A 22743-nucleotide genomic window follows, 5' to 3' on the forward strand; every position below is an offset into this window, starting at 1 on the left:
TATTTGCATCCCATCACAGCTTTTCTCACTTTATCACTAAATATGAAGGCTACTCCATTACTTCTGTTGTTATTGTGCCCAGAATAATACACCATATGGCCGTCCGAAGCAAATTCTCCCATGCCAGTCCACCTCATTTCACTTATTCCCAATATGTCGATGTTAATTTTCTCCATTTCTCTTTTCACTATGTCTAGTTTTCCTTGATACATGGATCTTACATTCCATGTTCCTATGCAGTGCTTCTCTTTGCACCATCTTACTCTTCGTGAAACTCCTCTCAACCTGGTTCCCCCCGGAGATCCGATCGGGGAACTTGAAACTCCGGAACATTTTGAGCTGAGCGAAGCCATGGGGTTTTCTTGGGATAGTTCAGTGGTGGTTTCCCGTTGCCTTCCACTGTCCTCCAACTCCTATCTGCTCACCGACTCAGTTTCCCGCTGGGGTTGGTTACCCAACCTTCCGCTGAGTTGCTCGGCTTAACAGGGGCACCACGTGTAGGTAGGAAGTTGGAGAATTGAGGTGACAGAGGCTGTGAGAACTCTCTTGCTGAATTCAATCGCGTATCACCCCCATTTTATGCCAGAGTCTCATGATGTCAGCAGAGACCCCCCCCAGGTCATTTCCTGGGCCCAAAGTCAGGTTCACCTGTCCAGATAGTATACCAGTCGGGTTCCTTTCAGGGTATACTTAGTAAACATATACAACTGCTCGCTCTTCGAAATATCTGTACCTAAATACTATTAAGTTACTCATGTTGCATCAGTAGTCAACGATGGAAATAGGAAAAATCCGCTGAATTGCAGACACACGCCACTAACACGGAACTGCAGTAGGACTTTGCAACATGCACCGTTTCATGAACAGCATGATGTACAAACAATGTAAGAGAGCTGCGCAGATTGTCACCTAAATCGCTTATGTACATTAGGAGCAGCAGAAGGCCTATAACACTTTTTTTTGGAACGCCAGGTATCACTTCTGCTTCACTCGATGGTTTTCCGTCGGTTACTACAGACTAGTTTCTGACAAGAAATCACGAATCGGGCTCCGCAACTTAAACATTGAAAGCAATTTGAATAGAAGCTGCTTGTGAGGAACCGTGTTAAAAGCCTTGTGGAAATACAGAAATATGGAGTCACCTTGACATCCACAGTCTGTAGCACTCATTACTTTGAGTGCATAAAGAGCCAGTCGTGTTGTGAATGTACGCTGTGTGTTAATAAATCGTTTTTTTTTTTTTTTTTTTTTTTTTTGAGGTATTCAATAGTGTTTGGATACAGTAATGTCCCAAATACGCTGAAGAGCCAAAGAAACTGCTATAGGCATGCGTATTCAAATACAGAAATATTTAAACAGGCATATTACGGCGTTGATGCCAGTAACGCCAATATAAGACAAAAAGTGTCTGACGCCGTTGTTAGATCGGTTATTGCTGATACAATGGCAGGTTATCGAGATTTAAGTGAATTTGAATGAGCTCTTATAGTCGGCGCACAAGCGAAGGGACACAGCATCTCCGAGATAAGGATGAACTGGGGATTTTGCCGTACAACCACATCACGAATGTACCGTGAATATCAGGAATCCGGTAAAACATCAAATCTCTGACATCGCTGCGGCCGGAAGAAGATCCTGCAAGAACGGGACCAACGAAGACTCAAGAGAATCGTTCAATGTGACAGGAGTGCAACGTTTCCGCAAATTGCTGCAGATTTCAATGCTGCGCCATCAACAAGTGTCAGCATGCAAACCATTCAACGAAACATCATCGATATGGGCTTCCGGAGTCGAAGGGGCACTCATGTACCGTTGATGACTCCACGGCACAGAGCTTTTTGCCTCGCCCTGGCCCGTGCTAAACGACATTGGACTGTTGGTGACTGGAAACAAGTTGTGTTATCGCACGAGTCTCCTTTCACATTGTATTGAATGGATGGGCACGTACTGGTATGGAGACAACCTCATGAATCCATGGATCCTGCGTGTCAGCAGGGGACTGTTCAAGCTGGTGGAGGCTCTGTAATGGTGTGGGGTGTGTGCAGTTGGAGTGATGTGGAACCCCTGATACGTCTAGATACGACTCTGACAGGTGACTCGCCGGCCGGTGCGGTTCTAGGCACTTCAGTCTGGAACCGCGCGACCGCTACAGTCGCAGGTTCGAATCCTGCCTCGGGCATGGATGTGTGATGTCCTTAGGTTAGTTAGGTTTAAGTAGTTCTAAGTTCTAGGGAACTCATGACCTCACATCTTAAGTCCCACAGTGCTCAGAGCCACTTGAACCATTTGAACAGGTAACACGTATGTAAGCATCCTGTCTGATTACCTGCATCTACTCATGTCCACTGTGCATTCCGACAGACTTGGGCAGTTCTAAAACGACAATGCGACTCCCTATACTTCCAGAATTGCTACATAATGGCTCCAGGAACACTCTTCTGACTTTAAACACTTCCGCTGTCCACCAAACACCCCAGACATGAACATTAATGAGCATATCTGGGATGCCTTGCAACATGCTGTTCAGAAGAGACCTCCGCGCCCTCGTAATCTCACGGATTTATGGACAGCCCTGGTGTCAATTCCCTCCAGAACTACACTACTGGCCATTAAAATTGCTACACCACCAAGATGACGTGCTACAGGCGCGAAATTTAACCGACAGGAAGAAGATGCTGTGATATGCAAATGATTAGCTTTCCAGAGCATTCACGCAAGGCTGGCGCCGGTGGCGACACCTACAACGTGCTGACATGAGTAAAGTTTCCAACCGATTTCTCATACACAAACAGCAGTTGACCGGCGTTGCCTGGTGAAACGTTGTTGTGATGCTTCGTGTAACGAGGAGAAATGCGTACCATCAAGTTTCCGACTTTGATAAAGGTCAGATTGTAGCCCATCGCGATTGTGGTTTATCGTATTGCGACATTCCTGCTCGCGTTGGTCGAGATCCAATGACTGTTAGCAGAATAAGGATTCGGTGGGTTCAGGAGGGTAATACGGAACGCCGAGCTGGATCCCAATGGCCTCGTATCACTAGCAGCCGAGATGACAGGCATCTTATCCACATGGCTGTAACGGATCGTGCAGCCACGTCTCGATCCCTGAGTCAACAGATGGAGACGTTTGCAAGACACCAACTATCTGCGCGAACAGTTCGACGACGTTTGTAGCAGCACGGACTCTCAGCTCGGAGACCGTGGCTGTGGTTACTCTTGACGCTGCATCACAGGCAGGAGCGCTGGCGATGGTGTACTCGACGACGAACCAGGGTGCACGAATGGCAAAACGTAATTTTTTCGGATGATTCCAGGTTCTGTTTACAGCATCACGATGGTCGCATCCGTGTTTGGCGATATCGCGGTGAACGCACATTGGCAGCGTGTATTCGTCATCGCTATACTGGCGTGATGGTACGGGGTGGCATGGGTCACCTCTTGTTCGCATTGACGGTACTTTGAACAGTGGACGTTACATTTCAGATGTGTTACGACCCACGGCTCTACCCTCCATTCCATCCCTGCGAAGCCCTACATTTCAGCAAGATAATGCACGACCGCACGTTGCAAGTCCTGTACGGGCCTTTCTGGGTACAGAAAATGCTAGACTGCTGCCCTGGCCAGCACATTCTCCAGATCTCTCACCAACTGAAAACGTCTGGTCAATGGTGGCCGAGCAACTGGCTCGTCATAATACACTAGTCCCTACTCTCGATGAACTGTGGTATCGTGTGGAAGCTGCATGGGCAGCTGTACCTGTACACGCCACCCGAGCTTTGTTTGACTCAATGCGCAAGCATATCAAGGCCGTTATTATGGCCAGAGGTGGTTGTTCTGGGTACTAATTTCTCAGGATGTATGCACCCAAATTGCGTGAGAACGTAATCATATGTCAGCTCTAGTATAATATATTTGTCCAGTGAATACCCGTTTATCATCTGCATTTCTTCTTGGTGTAGCAATTTTAATGGCCAGTAGTGTACTTCAGACATTACTCGAGTGCATGCCACGTTATACTGCGGCAGTTCCGTGTGCTCGCGGGGGCCCTACAGGATATTAGGCAGGTGTACCAGTTTCTTTGGCTCTTCAGTGTGTATGGTGTTGGAATTTTACTAGCCAGCAGTGTAATTTACCAAGTACCAGAAGCTCGGTCTCGGGCCGAACCCCCACCTCACCTGTCCCTGACGTGCTCCAGCACCTGCCCCTCTCGCAGTGTCCTCAGGTTCAAGTGCAGCACCTCCCTGCAGTTGGCCCCTACGATGTGCGTCGCCTGGCCCTCGCGCGTCAGCGCATGGTACACGGCAAGCTTACCCAGCTCCACACCCTGGCTCTGGGAACAAAAAGCGCCAGAGGTGGACTGGGCTGTGTTCAGAGGTGCCATTACATTACGTCAGTAACATTCCGTGGGATGTAGAGAAACCAGTAAAAGGAGAGAATTGAAGTGCTGAGATGTGGTGCTATAGAAGGATCTAGTAGAAGCCGATCTTGGGGGGGATCAGTTTGGATTCCGTAGTAATATTGGAACACATGAGGCAATACTGACCCTACGGTTTATTTTAGAAGCTAGACTAAGGAAAGGCAAACCTAGCATTTGTACACTTAGAAAAAGCTTTTGACAATATTGACTGGAATACTCTCTTTCAAATTCTAAAAGTGGCAAGGGTAAAATACAGGGAGCGAAAGGCTATTTACAATTTGTACAGAAACCAAATGTCAGTTATAAGAGTTGAGGGCCATGAAAGGCAAGCAGTGGTTGGGAAGGGAGTGAGGCAGGGTTGCAGCCTATCCCCGATGTTATTCAATCTGTATATTGAGCAAGCAGTGAAGGAAACAAAAGAAAAATTCGGAGTAGGTATTAAAATCCATGGAGAAGAATTAAAAACGGTGAGGTTCGCCAATGACATTGTAATTCTGTCAGAGACAGCAAAGTATTTGGAAGAGCAATTGAGCGGAATGGACAGTGTCTTGAAAGGAAGATATAAGACGAACATCAACAAAAGCAAAACGAGGATAATGGAATGTAGTCGACTTAAGTTGGGTGATGTTGAGGGTATTAGATTAGGAAATGAGACACTTAAAGTAGTAAAGGAGTTTTGCTATTTGGGGGGCAAAATAACTGATGGGGGTCGAAGTAGAGAGGATATAAAATGTGGACTGGCAATGGCAAGGAAAGCATTTCTGAAGAAGAGAAATTTGTTAACATCGAGTATAGATTTAAGTGTCGGGAAGTCGTTTCTGAAAGTATTTGTATGGAGTGTAGCCATGTATGGAAGTGAAACATGGACGATAAATAGCTTAAACAAGAAGAGAATAGAAGCTTTCGAAATGTGGTGCTACAGAAGAATGCTGAAGATTAGATGGGTAGATCACATAACTAATGAGGAGGTGTTGAATAGGATTGGGGAGAAGAGAAGTTTGTGGCACAACTTGACTAGAAGAAGGGATCGGTTGGTAGGACATGTTCTGAGGCATCGAGGGATCACCAATATAGTATTGGAGGGCGGCGTGGAGGGTAAAAATCGTAGAGGGAGACCAAGAGATGAATACACCAAGCAGATTCAGAAGGATGTAGGTTGCAGTAAGTACTGGGAGATGAAGAACCTTGTGCAGGGAACGGATGTTGATGAACAGGATACAGTGCTGTCGCGCCATGACAGGGATGTAGACGAGGGTGTCGAGATGGGAGAAGGTGAAATGGGCCTGGTTGTGGGAGTAGGTGGCATACATTTTTAGGTGGATGACGGAACGGGTGGTGAGGGAGATCTGTTGGAGGGTGTGAGGGGCGCTGGAAAGGGTGGACGTTTTGCAGAACAATGGTTAGGAACCTGATGATGTCCTCAGCGGAGGGGGGGAGTGGGGGGGGGGGGGATGAAGGTAATTTCCAGGACTGGTGGGGGCGTCCAGAGGACGGACAGGGACGGTGTGTTCAGGAGTTGTCGGAGGGGGTCGGGCTTTACATTTTTGGGAGTAGGTGGGATGCGGGAGATTGCAGGTATTACAGGAGGGAGGGGACTGAAGGTTAGGGCACTGCCGGAGAAAGTGTGCTTGCTTACAATGCGGACATGTGGGGGCCTATCGGCACTCAGTTGTTGTGTGTGCATTGTAGCACCTCTGGCAGCGGAGGAATTGCGGAGGGGAACGGGAGGGGTCGACCTTGTAGCGCTGGTTGAAGAGGAGGGCATCCTTCCTCAGGAGATGGTCAATGGAGGGAGCGTCCTCTGAGAAAACCCGCATAAGGCGAGTGGGAACGGCGGAGTTGAAACTGCAGCGGACCGCCTGCTCCTCCAGCGAGGGATGCGCCTTGAGCTCCACCCGCCAACACCTCCTCCTCCGTGTTCGTCGGACTAATCCTAGTGATCAGGGCGGTGAGGGTCGGCAGGTGACGCGGGGGTGGAGTTGGCAGGTAGGAGTCGTGGAAGGAGCGGGGGTAAGGGAGGCGTTGGGGCCAAATCGGGTGATGGGGATGCGGGAGAGGATGTCAGTATGGAGGGTGGGGCTGGGGGAGGAGATGAGAACTGTCTCTTCTGGGAGTGAGGAGGGAGATGGGGGCTCCAGGAAATATTCGGCAGAGAAGGAGGGAGAGGTTCCGGGCCTGGAGGAGGTATGGATCGGGACGAGAGAGGAGGTATTTGTAGTAAGAGGGAGGGGAGGAGGAGGAGGGCCAGGCGGGGCCGGGGCCACTGCTGCTGGCTGGATGGACCGCTGCTGCTGACTGGACCGCTGCTACCGCTGCTGCTGCTCGGCTGGACCGCTGCTGCTCGGTTGGACCACTGCTGGCTGGTTGGCCGGATGGCACCTGCAATCCTAACTCTTCGATTAGTGCACGAAAACACAAATCGAAGGGCGGTATTCATAGCGAGGTACTGCCGGAGATGAGATTGATGTGCTGTGTGTGCATATTATATGATGACATGCACATTCAGCACCAGTTATAGTTGGTCAAACACAGCTGTGACTCTGAATGTATTATATTAATAAGAAGCAACATTGCCTTTTTCTCCTGAAAATATCATTTAGAGACAAGTAACCTAAAAAATGTGTTTGATTCTGCTTTCAGTATGACAGTTTTGGTTAATACTCCACTTGCCTACAGGACTTTGCAATGTTAACACAGCAGAACTCAGAAATCTGGATATACAGCTGTAATGAAACGAAAACAGTAGTATTGAATCATATGAATGCCTCACTTTTGTTCCGACACAGTTCAAGACTCGGGAGAAAAGTTTTACACCTGGTGTTCTACATGGCAACTTCACACACAAGAACTTTTTGCCGACACTAAAACCACCTACACAAGTAAGCTTTTCCTGTGCTACTTTCAAGTACTGCACTTAAACTATTCCTGATTTAACTGGAAGATCTGTACTTCCCACTTTCATATCAACAGCCTCACAATGCATATTCTAGACCTCAGGCTATGTTACAGGTCAGTGTCACTCCAAAACTGTGGTGATAGAGGGGGGGGGGGGGGAGGGGGAGGGGCATTCCACTCTCCAACAAGTGTTTACCAATAAATAAGTGGCGGAAAATTTATGGGTATAGGATGGCTTAACATGAGGGAAATGAGATTTTCATTATTCACTCACTGTATTTAACATTCATCAAAAAAATGGCTCTGAGCACTATGCGACTTAACTTCTGAGGTCATCAGTCGCCTAGAACTTAGAACTAATTAAACCTAACTAACCTAAGGACATCGCACACATCCATGCCCGAGGCAGGATTCGAACCTGCGACCGTAGCGGTCACGCGGTTCCAGACTGAAGCGCCTTTAACCGCACGGCCACACCGGCCGGCTAACATTCATCATTCCTTTAAAATCGCATAACAACTTCAATTAAACACAGTTTTATCTCTCATTCTGCACACTTATTTCATAATTATGGCACTTTTAAACTGCAAATCCTTTAAGAGCTGTCTTGAATCTTCACGATTCTCTCTCAAGAACCTTGATGTTGATAGCTTCGTACACCAATCAGAGTGGAAACTGTGTCTGCAAAATCACAAGGATTATCAAACATCTTTTCTGTCATAATTACAAGCAATGTAATTGACAGAGTAGTATTGGTAATATTTGCTGTAATGAAAGCCACTCAGTGGGGTATATTTTACATTTGCAAGAACGATCTCAGTTAAGTAATTAAGTTCATTGAAACACTTAGAAACTAACCTCTCGTCTGACGAAGACAGTCTAAAGATGAAGTGGCAATTTCTCCAGATCGGTTGACAATGATATTTTGAATTATCACTTAACTGAGCGACTTAAATGTAGTTCAGGTACCTGTAAACATAACAATATGTTAGAATTCATTTTCTAAACACGAACTGTTATGATACTGTAAGGCCACTTACATATTAAATACACTATTAATCTTTTTACAGTTGTTTCTTTAATACAAAATTAAAGCCAACGGAAGAATAAACGTAAAACATATTTACCAATGACAGTTTTGACGAGATGCAATTTTCTGTGTGGACAAATGTAACTTTTTCATATGGTGGTAAGTCGCAGAAATTGCAGGAGTAACAGAAATCGCAGAAATCGTGGAAGTAGCAGAAATTGCAGTGGTAGAGTGCGGAATGATACACAACCTGTATTCCTTAACTGTGACAAATCACAGGTCAGTTAAGAATACCAGATACTGAAAAGTAGCATTGACCGAGATCACTGATATCAGAAAATAGCAGTTTAGCCCATCACTTCTATAATGGATCTTGTTTAATCCCGTTACATAGCTAAAGCACGCATGCCGTGCGTTCGTTAACTCTGCCTGTACTCATAACACGTTCATACATCCATCAATAAGCCCGGATCACTCACCTGCGACCTGAGCTGCTACAAAAATTAATGATCACTAGGTCAAAAACCAGTAAAGTTATGGATATCATTCAACATTTTTTTTTTCTTTATTGAATTTCAATTCCCCCCGATGGGGGGGCAGGCTGGCAGCAGCTTAGTATGCCGCTCTTCAGCCTACAGACTTTATGATAAAAATGAAGAGAATATAATAATAAAAACAGGCGATAAATTCTGAGACTTAAAGAGTAACATGGCGAAAAGAAATCGTGGAACTTAAAACAAAGAACAGAGGGATGATGAAGCTAATAAAATACATACGAAGCAGACAGGTAAAACAATAGACAGACAATTAAAAAACACGGCGACAGTCTGGATTCTGTTCGCAAAAGACATAAAATTCACACCTAGCGACAGCATGGGTTCTGTTCGCAACACGAGAAAGACGAACAACACTGAATAGTCACTGGAACACTGCACGTAAAAGTTGGCAAATGCGACACACCACAGCCGAGAGCAGGTGGGGGGAAACTGGACATATGATGGGAAAAAAAAGGGGGGGGAAGGAGAGTAAAAGCGAAGTGGAGAACCTGGATAGGAGCTGATGGAGGAGGAGGACCCATAAGAGGGGTGGGGGCAGACGTGACAGGGAGTGGGGTAGGCAGAGGAGGGGAAGACAAAAGGACTCGGGGGGGGGGGGGGGAGAAGCAAGGTTGGGAGAAGTTTAGTGGGGAAAAAACAGGACGGAAGGGGGGGAAGAGGGAGCCCAGGGAAAGGACAGAGGAAAGGAGGGGGAGTGAGGATCAGTGTTGATAGGAGGGATAAATGGAGGGAGAGAGGGCATCATCTGGGAGGGGGGGTTGACGGAAGCCACCTTGGGAAAGGAGATGTAGGGTGTAGAGATGGAGGGTAGGGGGGACACAATGGGGAAGACGTGGCAGGGGGCAGGGATGGGAGAGGAGAGGAGCTACCAGGGGGTGAGGGGGTGCAAGACGGCGGGAGGTGTAGAGGATGTGGATATGTTCGAGGAAAAGGAGCAGACGGGGGAAAGGAATGAGATCACAGAGGATCCGCGTGGGGGACGGGAGGCGTATTCGGAAGGTGAGGCGGAGTGCATGACGCTCAAGGATCTGGAGGGACTTAGAGAATTTGGGGGGGGGGCAGATATCCAGGCAGGACTGGCATAACAGAGGATGGGACGGTTTAAGGATTTGTAGGTGTGGAGGATGGTAGAGGGGTGCAACCCCCACGTCCGGCCAGAGAGGAGTTTGAGGAGGCGGAGGCGGTTGTGAGCCTTGGATTGGATGGAGCGGAGATGAGGGATCCTGGTTAGGTGACGGTCAATGGTGAGGCCAAGGTAGGTGAGGGTGGGGGTGAGGCGGACAGGACGTGTGCAAACAGTAAGGGAGAAATCCAGGAGCCGGAAGGAGCGAGTGGTACGACCTACGATGATTGCCTGGGTCTTGGAAGGATTGAGTTTCAGGAGCCACTGGTTACACCATGCAGCAAAAAGGTCAAGGCGAGTCTGGAGAAGGCGTTGGGACCGTTGGAGGGTAGGAGCGAGTGCGAGGAATGCGGTGTCATCAGCATATTGCAAGAGGTGTACTGGAGGGGGGGGGGGGTTGGGGCATATCCGCCGTGTACAGGAGATAGAGGAGAGGGGAGAGGACAGAGCCCTGGGGCACACCTGCAGAGGGGTAGAAGGTGTGGGAATTGGCATTATGGATGGTAATATAGGAGGGGCGGTGGGAGAGGAAGGAGGCCACCAGACGGATGTAGTTGATAGGAAGGGTGTAGGATTGGAGTTTAAACAGGAGACCGGGATGCCAGACACTCTCGTAGGCCTTTTTGAGGTCAAGAGAGACAAAAATGGCGGAACAACGGGAGTTAAGCTGGAGGGAGAGGAGATGAGTGAGGCGGAGGAGTTGATCATCAGCAGAGAAGGAAGGTCGAAAGCCGCATTGGGTGTTTGGGAGGAGGTGGTGTTGGTGGAGGTGGTGATGGATGCGCCAGGAAAGGATGGATTCCAAGAGCTTGCTGAACACCGACGTGAGACAGATAGGACAATAGGAAGAGGCATCAGATGGAGGCTTGTTGGGTTTGGAGAACATCAGGATACGGGAGGTTTTCCACAGGTCGGGATAGAAGCCAGTGGCAAGGATGACATTGTAGAGGGTGGCAAGGAGTGAAAGGAACGAGGGAGGGCAGTGTTTGAGGTGGTGGTAGGTAACGCAGTCGTGGCCGGGAGCAGTGTTGCGTTTAGTGCGGAGTGTGAGGCTGATGTCCTGTGTAGTGATGGGAGTGTTAAGTTCAGATGGTGGGGTGTGGCCCAAGTACTGGAAGCTAGGAGCAAGGGGAGGAACATAGGTATTCGTACGGTCCATGAAATCAGGGAAGAGGGAATAATCAAAGTGGGGATCAACGGGGATGGAAAAAACATCAGAGAGGTGGGAGGCAAAGTGGTCGGCCTTACTAAGGTTGTCAGGAAAGGGACGGTCATTAAGGAGGAGAGGGAACTGGGGGGTGGGGTGTTTCCCAGTAAGGCGGTGGGAAGCAGACCAATACTTGAAAGAGTTTATGGGGAGTGTGGTGTTGAGTTGTGTACATGTCTGGCGCCAGGCACGGCGTTTCTTCGCAGTAAGCAGGTTGCAGATGTGTCGTTGTAATTGCCGGTGGTGGGTGAGTTTATCCCGGTCACGAGTGCGGAGAAAAGAGCGGTAGACGCGGCGGGACTCTCGAAGCAGAAGGACGGCCTGTGGAGGCATGGCGGGGCGGTGAGGGTGGATGGCTTTGGTAGGGATATGGGTGGCGACGGCGTCAGACAAGGTCTGGTGCAGGAAGGTAGCAGTGCGAGAGATGTCATCAGGAGGTTGGAGGGTAAGGTCGTGGCCGTCAACCTGGGTGTGGATGAAGTCCCGGTAGGCATCCCAGTTGGCACGGGAGTAATCATGGACAAGTTTAGGAGGGACGTCAGGGCGGGGAGCGTTGCGGGGATGGCGACCAATAGAGATAGTGAGGAGAACAGGAGCATGGTCACTGCCAATGAGGTCAAGGACATCTGCGGTGATGCGCCCAAGGAGGTTGGGAGAGGCAAGGACCACATCAGGAGTGGTGTTGGATTCGGGTCGGGTGTGCTGAGGCATGGGAACCAGGTCGCCCTGGAGAGTGGTGAGAAACTGATGCCACCGCTGGAGGTCAGCAGGATCATGGCTGTGGATATTGAGGTTGGTGGCAATCACGTAGGTGGAGAAGGTGCGGTCAATGTGGGCCAGGAAATCGTATGGGATGGGGGTGCGAGGGCGGACATAAATGGTGGCACAGGTGATGGTAAGGGTGGGGAAGAAGAGGCTGAGGGCGAGATGCTCGGCAGGAGTGTTAAGGAGAGGTTGGGGCCGGACAGGGAGGTGCTTGAGGTGGCCTATAGCAACTCCGCCACGCGCCAGAGGGTATGGATTATCGGTGCGGTGTTGAAGGAAGGTTTCATTTAGGACAAAGGCATCCACGCGGTGCTGACAGAGGGTGTGGAGGAAGAGGAGTTTGTGGGTGGGCAGGGAGCGAATGTTGTGGTACAGGATACGGTAGGGTTGTTGTACCATGGGAGGGGAGAGTTAGACGAGGGTGGTGAGAGGGGTGAAGGTAAAGTGGGCCTGGTTGTGGGAGTATGTGGCATAGGTGGTAAGATGGAAGATGGAACGGGCAGCGAGGGCTATTTGGGAAAGAGTGTGTGAGCGCTGGAAGGGGTGGATGTTTTGGAGCACAATGGTGGTGAAACGGATGATGTCCTTGGCAGTAGGGGGAGGGCGGAGAGAGTTATTGGGGTGGATGGGGTCATCAACAGGACGGACGGGGACGGTGAGCTCAGGGGTGATTGGTGGAAGTTTCGCTTTACACTTCGAGGAGTGGGTAGGATGTGGTTCGTTGCGTTGCAGGAGGGGGGAGAGGTGAGGTTGGGGCAATTCCTGAGGAAGTGTGAGGCTTTGCAGTGGGGACAAGTAGGGGGGTTCTTGCAGGTAGAGGTAACGTGGTCGTTGTAGGTGAGACAGTGTTGGCAGCGGTAGGATTGGACTGGGGAACGGGAGGGGTCCACCTTATGGCGCTGATTGTAGATGAGGGCTCCCTCGGTGAGGAGGCGGTCAATGGAAGAGGGAGGATTCAGTGAATATCCACATGAGGAAAGTCGGCCCGGCATAATTGAAGATGCGAAGGGCGGAGCGGATTTCACTGTCGGGCCAGGAGTTGAGTTCCGCCAACACCTCAGCATCCGTGATCACGGGGCTAAGCTTCGTGATCACAGCGGTGAATGTTGGCGGACGTCAGGGAGGTTGAGGCTGACGGGGAGAGGACAGGGTGTGGTAGGGGGTGAGGGCTGCACGTTGGCCAAATTGGATACGGGGATACGGGAGAGGAGATCGGTGTGGAAGGAAGCACTGGGGGATTTTATGAGGACCGAGTCCTTGCGAGGAATCAGTTGGGAGATGGGGGCATTGGGGTACTATTTCCGGATGGCGAGGGTGAGGGAGCGGGCATCAAGGAATTGAGGGTCAGGATGGGAGAGGACAAAGGTGTGGGTGGCAGGCGTGGCAGGGGCCGCGTCCATGGGGGTGGGTGGGTCACGGGGATTGGGGGTTTTTTTTGGAGGAGACTGCGGGGGAAGGGTCAACATTCGGGCGCTTTGAAGGTTTCGTGGGCACGACCGGGTGGAGAGGGGGCAGGGGTATGGGTTGCAGGGGGAGATGGCGGGGGGCAGGACCACCCTGAGCAGCGGATGACGCAGACAGAGGGGGCGTGGGTGTCACAGAGACTGTGGAACGTCGAGCAGAGATCCGTGCTGGCTTGGAGCTCGTCGGAGGCGGTGCAGGGAGCGGCGGAAAGTCAGCATCTGTCGATGGGGCAACAGTGATAGGGGAGGAGGAGTTGGGGGTGGTTACAGCCGAAAGTGGCGCAGGGGTGGGGTGGACAGGGAGAGAAGGAACGACGGGATGTGGGGTGGAGGATGAGCTCCATGTGATGGTGGTTGGAGCAGTGGAGGGAGAGGTTAAAATGATAGTGGTGGTGGGTTGGGACACGGTGGCGGTGCGCGAGAAGGGCGGCGGCGGCGACCAGATGGCGTCGGCGGCGAGGACCGGCAGGCGGCGGTGGCGGCGGCGGCGGTGGCGACGACCGAAAGGCATTGGCAGCGAGCACCGGCAGGCGGCGACGAGGACCAGGCGGCGGCGGCGGCGGCGGCGGCGGCGGTCGGCGATAAACAGACGGACGGACAGCAGGCAGCAGCGGTGGCGGCGGCGGTGACAGCGACGGCGACGGACAGCGAGCAGGCAGGCGGACGGATGAACAGCTACAGCAGTAAGCGGCAGGCGGGCAGACAGACAGACACAATCTTCGAAGACGGAGATTCCAACCTGAGAGTAGCCCAGGCGTTGCAATCTGACGCTTTCGAATGAGGGGATCCAACCCTCTGTCATTCAACAGTATGTTTGCAATACATATAGAATTTGCAATGAATTGTGACAACGAGTATGAAATACTCGTCGTAAAAAATTCAAAATCATCTCCGCTTATATCAGCACTATTAAAGAATAAAAATATGTTTTTAGTGGTGTGAGATTTTCTTAAACTACTCGTCCACGAATCTACGACCTGCGGAAATAAACGCAACTTTCACGTTGGCTTGTACTGAAGAGGGGGGGGCAGGTTGCTGTCGCTTAGCACCACCAACAGATGGCAGCGCAGTAACCGCTCGTGTATTTCTTGCATTGTCGGTCCATCACTTTTAACACTAGTTATGAAGGAAGAGCGAGTAAAAGGTGTGAATTTGTATCTACAACGTGTTCGCTAGATAAAGATAAGTGACCATCACCGTATCTAATAAGGTTGTTTTGCAGCAACGGCGGTGGCAAACGCTTTCTGCGGTGACACATTGGTTTCAGGAATTGGCCTTCCCACCTGGAAGCGGCAAACACTAGCAGCAGCCAATGACGGTGTGGGTGAGGACCCACTCGGACGTGCAATGTATTTCATTAACTATATCACAAACGAACATGAAAGGAAGACGGTGTTGTGTGAAGACTTACAAAGTTTCTATTTTCTTCGCGATATATTCTTTCACATATTTGATTATTCATGTTTTCTTACTTCATGATAAACAGACTGGACGAATTACTGTTCATGAATATTTAGGAAACCCATCGCCCTAGAACAAATCCTGCCCCCCCCCCCCCCCCCCTTTACCAACATGTCACCTGTATAGTGCAGTTATAAGTGAGTGTCCAGTGTTGTGTGTTGTGCGTCCCCCGTCAGCATTGCCAACAGTCACAACAGTGTGTCTGTATCCACACTGTCACCGCAGCGTTATTGTATTTTAAGTTCCACAACTTTCTACCATTTTACAGTTTTTACAATGTCACCTTTTTATCGCCTGTTTCTCTTGTTTGTTTCTATTCTCAATATGTTTTTTAGCTTTTCTGTAGGCTGTAGAGCAGCATATAATGCTGCTGCCAGCCCACATGCCCCCCCCCCCCCTGCCCCCCAATGGGCGTGGTAATTGAAATCCAATAAAAAAAACACAAAAAGTTGCTGTGAACCTAGTAAAAACTTTTCTTACTGAAAGTTGCAGTACCTAAATGCAGTTTACCATAATAATAGTACATCGCCTTTTGTGGAGTCGGTATTTATAAATAACTGAAAATATGTGGCAGCTGATCCTCGCTATTTGCGATATGCAGAACATATGTGTTAACCCCTCCATTATTGAAACAATCAGTGAAGCAGTATCACATTACTCACCTCCATCTCCAACCTGGCATTCACTTTATATGCAAAATAAACGTAAAGCCAAAATGCACCCACCGCAGTGGTACAAGTTTACATGCCTACCAACACCACAGGTGCACAGATTGAAACAGTGTTCGATGAGATGAAAGAACTTATTCAGATTGTTAAGGGAACAAATATTTTAAAAGTGAGATTACCAGTGGTGATGGAGGAGATCTTTGGTGAGGAGGGGAAGGTGGGGGTGGGATGTACCGCACCTGGCTCCAGGTCCGTGGCGGTGACAAAACTTGCCAAGTTCTGTTGTGGCACAAGTACTAAGTACTAAAAATTTGCTTTCTTCCCCAGGCCATAAACATGGACCAATAGTCTGGTATTCTGCACCTCAAATTTAGGTATTTCCTGGATCCTGACGGAGAACTCGATAGCGTGAAAATTATAACAGTTACCAACATCGAGGTATCTACCAATATCGAGATGTACGCTGTGATTTTTTCTCATAATTTCTCTCACGAGCCAGAATTGACCATGCAAAATAAGGCTTACCGTTTTTATTTTGAACATTAATGCATGCCCTTATCAGCTATGTCTTTAGAAAGCTCTATGTAGCTATTTCCTCCATTTACCGGCACATAGACGGACATACAGTACTATGGAGAAGAAAAATTCATGGACTACTTACAATGCTGTTGCTGCTGCTGCTGTTGCAGGCTTTCACCAGCCAAGTCATCAATTATCCGCTGTACATGTTCTGAAACAAAACGAAATTCTTAGTGCAAAGAAAAGAAGTAACGCTTTATCGAGCTTTGAAATCACCTACTACAACAACATACACTGAAGCGCCGAAGAAACTGTTATGTGTATTTTGTGTTCAAATAGAGAGGTAAGTAAACAGGCCGAATATATATATGACTAGTGTCTGGCACAGTTGTTAGATCTGTTATTGCTGCTACAATGGCAGGTTATTAAGAAAATTAATTGCTTGTGGCACGACAATTAATGTGAACGTCCCGCTACAGGTGCAGAAATCTGAGGAACGAGCACCTTCACTGCCCCTCCTTCCCTCACCCTGTGCTTAGATGATTGGACTCCTGGCTTAATGCTGCTGAATATTACTGGATGGTCCACACTAAAAGAAAGGTAATCTTTCGAGCTCAATACCTATGAATCAAGTGCTATCAAAACTGTGAAAGAGGTCTTTACTCACACCTAGTCTGGAAACTTGGCATCACCAATGCCAACTTTCCAGTGGTAACAAAAGCCATCACAAGAATGGCAGCTGCTGGTATTCAACTGCATTTTGGAAAATGATGTCAACAATGAAACAGGTCAGCAGTTATTGACCTCTCCTATCACCTTACCTAAAGAAGAGTTTAACAATGGTCTATTTCAGTTTCTCTGGAAAAATGTCTCGACTCAGTGATGCATTACATATTTCCAATAATACCAGGCTTATTGTATGAGAATAAATCTTTAGTACTCTACTGGAACACCATCAAAACCAGATAAGCTTTTATTGATGAATAAACATATGCCACAAGGAAATGACTACATTTGCTCCCATACTGGTTTTGATGATGTCAGTTCAAAATGGAATGAAATTTTAATCACGAAATAACTGTTACATGATAAACATCACCATGAAGGTTGACAAGTATCACACTGGTGCTTCACGATATAACACTTGCTGTTTCTGTGAGTGCATTTAGTTGATTACACTGTCAGTTTTAAAAGAAAATAGCTGCAGATACTAACAACAAAATCTGTAACTGTGTGCTACCGGCCATTCTGCCAAGTTGTCAACTCCATTTTATGCACAATATTTCGACATCTCACGCAACCGTCTTCCATGGATGCTCTGAGTTTTGTTGTTACTCACTTCCCAGACTGTGTGGAGTGGAGTCCAGCCAGCGAGTGCACAAAACAGTAAAACTCAGAGCACCTATACAGGCCTATTACAAATGATTGAAGCGATTTCACAAATTCACTGTAGCTCCATTCATTGACATATGGTCACGACACACTACAGATACATAGAAAAACTCATGAAGTTTTGTTCGGCTGAAGACGCACTTCAGGTTTCTGCCGCCAGAGCGCTCAAGAGCGCAGTGAGACTAAATGGCGACAGGAGCCGAGAAAGCGTATGTCGTGCTTGAAATGCACTCACATCAGTCAGTCATAACAGTGCAATGACACTTCACGACGAAGTTCAACAAAGATCCACCAACTGCTAACTCCATTCGGTGATGGTATGCGCAGTTTAAAGCTTCTGGATGCCTCTGTAAGGGGAAATCAATGGGTCGGCTTGCAGTGAGCGAAGAACGGTTGAACGCCTGCGGGCAAGTTTCACGCGTAGCCCGTGGAAATTGGCTCATGCCACAACTGGAGACCGACAGCGCCAACTTCATCTTTCAACAGGATGGTGCTCCACCGCACTTCCATCATGATGTTCGGCATTTCTTAAACAGGAGATTGGAAAACCGATGGATCGGTCGTGGTGGAGATCATGATCAGCAATTCATGTCATGGCCTCCACGCTCTCCCGACTTAACCCCATGCGATTTCTTTCTGTGGGGTTATGTGAAAGATTCAGTGTTTAAACCGCCTCTACCAAGAAACGTGCCAGAACTGCGAGCTCACATCAACAATGCTTTCGAACTCATTGATGGGGATATGCTGCGCCGAGTGTGGAAGGAACATGATTATCAGCTTGATGTCTGCTGAATCACTAAAGGGGCACATATCGAACATTTGTGAATGCCTAAAAAAACTTTTAGAGTTTTTGTATGTGTGTGCAAAGCATTGTGAAAATATCTCAAATAATAAAGTTATTGTAGAGCTGTGAAATCGCTTCAATCATTTGTAATAACCCTGTAGAAGATGGCTCATCCAGTTGTTGAAATATTGTGCATGAGATGGAAACGACAAGTCAGCAAAACACCAGAGTGTACACCTTTGAACAGTCACCCTGAGATAACCAGAGGGGTCACAACTGTGCTGTTTAAAACACAAAATTGTTTTTCACGTAGCATTCCATACTTCTAGATTTCTGTAAAGCATCTGACATGGCACCACACTGCCGACTGTTAATGAAGGTGCGAGCGTACGGAATAGGTCCTCAGGTTATGTGAGTGGCTCAGAGACTTCTAGAATAAGAGAATGCAGAACGGTGTCCCTGGCGGCATTCGCTCAGACAGGAGTGCCCCAGGAAAGTCCGGCAGGAAAGTTGTTATTTTCCTACACATATAAATGATATGGTGGAGAACAATCTACAGTTGTTTGCTAATGATTCTGTGATGTACGGTAAGGTGGCATTGTTGAGTGACTGTAGGAGGATACTTGATGACTCAGACAAAATTTCTAATTGGTGTGATGAATAGCTGCTACCTCTAAATGTAGAAAAATGTAAGTTAATGCAGACGAGTAGGCAAAATGAACCCATAGTGTACAAATAGTGAGCTGCTTAACACAGTAACATCAATTAAATATCTAGGCATAACGCAAAGCGATATGAAATTGAATGAGCACATAACGACTGCAGTAGGTAAGGCGAATGGTTGACTTTGGTTTGTTGGGAGAATTTTAGGAAAGTGAGGTTCATCAGTAAAGGAGACCACATGTAGGACACTAGTGAAACCTCTTCTCGAGCACTGCTCGAATGATTGGGATCCGCACCAGGTTGGATTGAAGATAAACATTGAAGCAACTCAGAGACGGGCTACTAGATTTGTTACTAATATGTTTCAACAACAATCAAGTATTACGGAGATGCTTCAAGAACTCAAATGGAATCACCAGAGGGATGGCAATGTTCTTTTCGAGGAGCACTATCCAGAAAATTTAGAAAACCACCATTTGTGGCTGACTGCAGAGCGATTCTACTGCCGCCAATGTACAGTTCTCATAAGGACCGCAAAGATAAGCTCAGAGATATTAGGGGCCATATGGAGGGATATAGACAGTTGTTTTTGCCTCACTCTATTTGCAAGTGGAACAGGAAAGGAAATGACTAGCCATAGAACAGGGTACCTTGCAACACATGCCATACAGTGGCTTGTGGAATCCAGATGTAGATGTAGATTTCTATGAACATTGTTGTTTGTCACATAGCTAACATTCTTGAATCTACAGATTCAGATAATTTTTAGCAGAAATGGCCAACAAGGAATGTTTTCCATTTTCTTATCAACTGCCAAATATTCCTGGCCAAACATCTTGCTTTATGCTTGGTAGGATACATTGAAATACTTTGCACCGGGGTATGTAACTTAACTCTGTATACTAGACCCAAAGGAAAAGTGTCAACATGAAAATTATTTGTGTCATTTATTGACTGTGCAAATCACTTTTCAGCTGAAGGCAATTTTTATTATAAGCAACAAAAATTGTTGTGAAGTAAATGTACCGGGAAGTGAGTGAAGAATTTCAAGATCCTTAATGCAGCCCCTGCAAGGCGTATCATTGTCTACTTTACACAATATTCTTGCTGCTCAGTTCTCCTGAATAAAAATATTATTTATTTTAACAATATTATGAAAAGAATTGATTGCTATTCTCCATATAGAGCACGCACGCACGCACACGCGCATGCACACACACACACACACACTCACATATTCACACACACACACACACACACACACACACACACACACACACACACACACACACACACACACACAAACACGACCATCAACATGATCACTGTCTCTGGCCACTGCGGCTGAACTGAGTCGTATAGCGCCTGACAGGAGCAGCTACCCAGTTGTAATGGTAAGGTGGCAGCATGGGGTGCGGATGGGGAGGACAGCAGGGTGAGGTGGGGGAGTGGGAAAGGAGGAGAGAAGAAGCGATGGGGAAACAGGCTAGTGACTAGCGGGTGCGTTAGTGGAATAGAAGACTGTGTAGCGCTGGAGCGTGAGCAGCGAAGGGGATAGGTATGTGGCGGACAGGGAGCACTGAAGGCTGGGGCCAGGAGGGTTACAGTAATATAGGATATATTGCAGGGAGAGTTCCCACCTGCACAGTTCAGAAAAGCTGGTGCCAGTAGCAAGGACCCTGACGGCACAGGCTGTGAGGACATCACTGAAGTAAAGGATGCCGTGTTTGGCACCAGACTCGGCAACTGGGCTGTCCGGTTGTCTCTTGGTCACAGGTTTCCGGTGGCCATTTGTGTGGACAGGCAGCTTTCTAGCTGTCACATCCACGTAGAAAGTGGCATAGCGGTTGCATCTCAGGTTGTAGATAAAATAACTGCTTTCAGAGGTAACCCTGCCTCTGATGGGGTAGAAGATGCCCGACTGGAGTAGGCGGTCGGGAGGATTTACGAGATATATCTTACCTCAAGGTCTATTCCAGCGATATGAGCGTCGGGGCAATGGCTTGTGGGCAAGGGTGGAAGTCTAGTGGGTAGAATATTCCTCATTTCAGGGCACAGTGAGAGGTAGTTGAAACTTTCGCTACCGTCCTGCACGGTGCCGAGGCACGAGAGGAATGCTCCTTTGTAACCAGACAGTGGGTAAGCAGGAGGTGGTAGATGGCTGGAGAGACTGGGCAAGAGAGATCCATTTCTGTAAAAGGTTGGGAGTGTAATTTTGGTCTGTGAAGGTCTGGGTGGGACACTCAGTGTATTCGCAGACAGACTGCTCATCACCGCAGTTCTGACGACCACAGGTGGTTAGTCTGTACAGAAGTGATTTCTCAGTACGGAATGGGTGGCAGTTGGTGAGGTGGAGGTACTGTCAGTGTTTGGAAGGTTAGATATTGACAGAGGTACTGATGAAGCTATCCTTGAGGTGGAGACTCACACTGACGAAGATGGCTCTGGTTGAGCAGAACAGGGTTAAGCAAAGGGGGGGTAGGCATTGAGGTTCTGGCGGAATGTGGCTAGGGTGGCCTCACCCTCTATCCAGACAGGTGTCAGCAATGAATTTGAACAGGCGAGCGTGTGTGACCATTAATGTGTACTTCTAGTGCCATCTTATTTGACTGCAGTATCCATTTCCAGAACTAAGTGGAGCATTATATACCAAATGGCCCAAAACACTTCTTAAAACAGTTAACACATTTTAAGAATCCGCTAGTTACACTATAGTTTGGAAAATTATGGGGAACACACTCTCTTAATTTGAACTTTCATACAAAATTATGGTTTCAAAGCTGCTGTGTTCCACAGCACAAGCCTATCTTCGGCAAACTTCTTTCTTCATCACAATGTACATATCAAAACCTGCATCCACTTCAATATCTGATTAACGTATTCAAGCTTTGATCTTCCTCTACAATATTTAATTCCCCTTTCACCCCTCCATCAGCAAATTGACAATTCCTTGACACCCTTGTACATGGCCTCTTTTAGTCAAGAAGTGAGTTAAATTTATTTTCTTTCGAATTTGATCCAGATCTTCTTCATTAATTACCCAGTACCATATAATCTTTGGCAATCTTCTACAGCATGACATTTCAAAAGCTATTCCCTTTTCATCTTAAATGAGGACTGTCCCAATTTCTCTTCCATACAACTACACTCTATACCAACACCTCGACAAAAGACTTCCTAAGCTTTAAACTAATATTAAGAGTTAAAAAAAATTCTCTTTTTCAGAAATGGTTTGCTTGCAACTAGCACAATGCATTTAATTTCTTCCTTACTTCATTCATCGTCAGTTATTTCACTACCCGAATAACAAGACTTATCTACAATTTGTATAGCATCTCTTTTTAATCTAATTCCCTCAGTGTCAGCTGACTTAATTTTATTACATCCATTAATCTTCACTTACTTTTGATCATGTTCATCTTATAACCTCTCCTCGAATACTGCCCATTCCATTCAATTGTTCCTTTAAGTCTTTTACTAAATCTGAGAGAATCACAATGTCTTAACCACAAAGGCTTCTGCAGCTGGTGTTCCAATGATTAAGATTCTTCTGGGTGTTGTACCCTGTCACTGTACAGGGTGACAGAGAGGAAATGCATATTGTTCACTAGTGAATAACTTAAACCTGGTTTTATTTTTAAAAATCTTGCTCTCAATAGAAAAACGTTTATTGCATTTTTTGCGTCTACGTATCTTAATTAGGTTCAGAAAATACAAGTCATGCAAGACTCTCTCCAACATTTCATTTGGCACAGCTTCAATTTCCTGACAAATGGAAATCTTGAATCAATTCTGCACTT

At 47.5% G+C, this 22743-nt stretch overlaps 1 protein-coding gene across 1 annotated transcript in view; it reads right to left on the reverse strand.

The window, feature by feature from the left end:
• Positions 1–4170: 4170 nt before the first annotated feature.
• Positions 4171–22743, reverse strand: part of LOC124553346 — a 160381-nt gene continuing 141808 nt past the window's right edge. Inside the window, exons 7-8 of the mRNA XM_047127221.1 lie at positions 16247–16315; positions 4171–4361 (exon numbers count right to left, since the gene is read on the reverse strand). Of these exons, the coding sequence (XP_046983177.1) occupies positions 4171–4361; positions 16247–16315 (260 nt within the window). The remainder of the gene's footprint in view (positions 4362–16246; positions 16316–22743) is intronic.

Source organism: Schistocerca americana, chromosome 11 (genome assembly GCF_021461395.2).
Source record: "Schistocerca americana isolate TAMUIC-IGC-003095 chromosome 11, iqSchAmer2.1, whole genome shotgun sequence".
NCBI classification, from domain to species: Eukaryota; Metazoa; Arthropoda; class Insecta; order Orthoptera; family Acrididae; genus Schistocerca; species Schistocerca americana.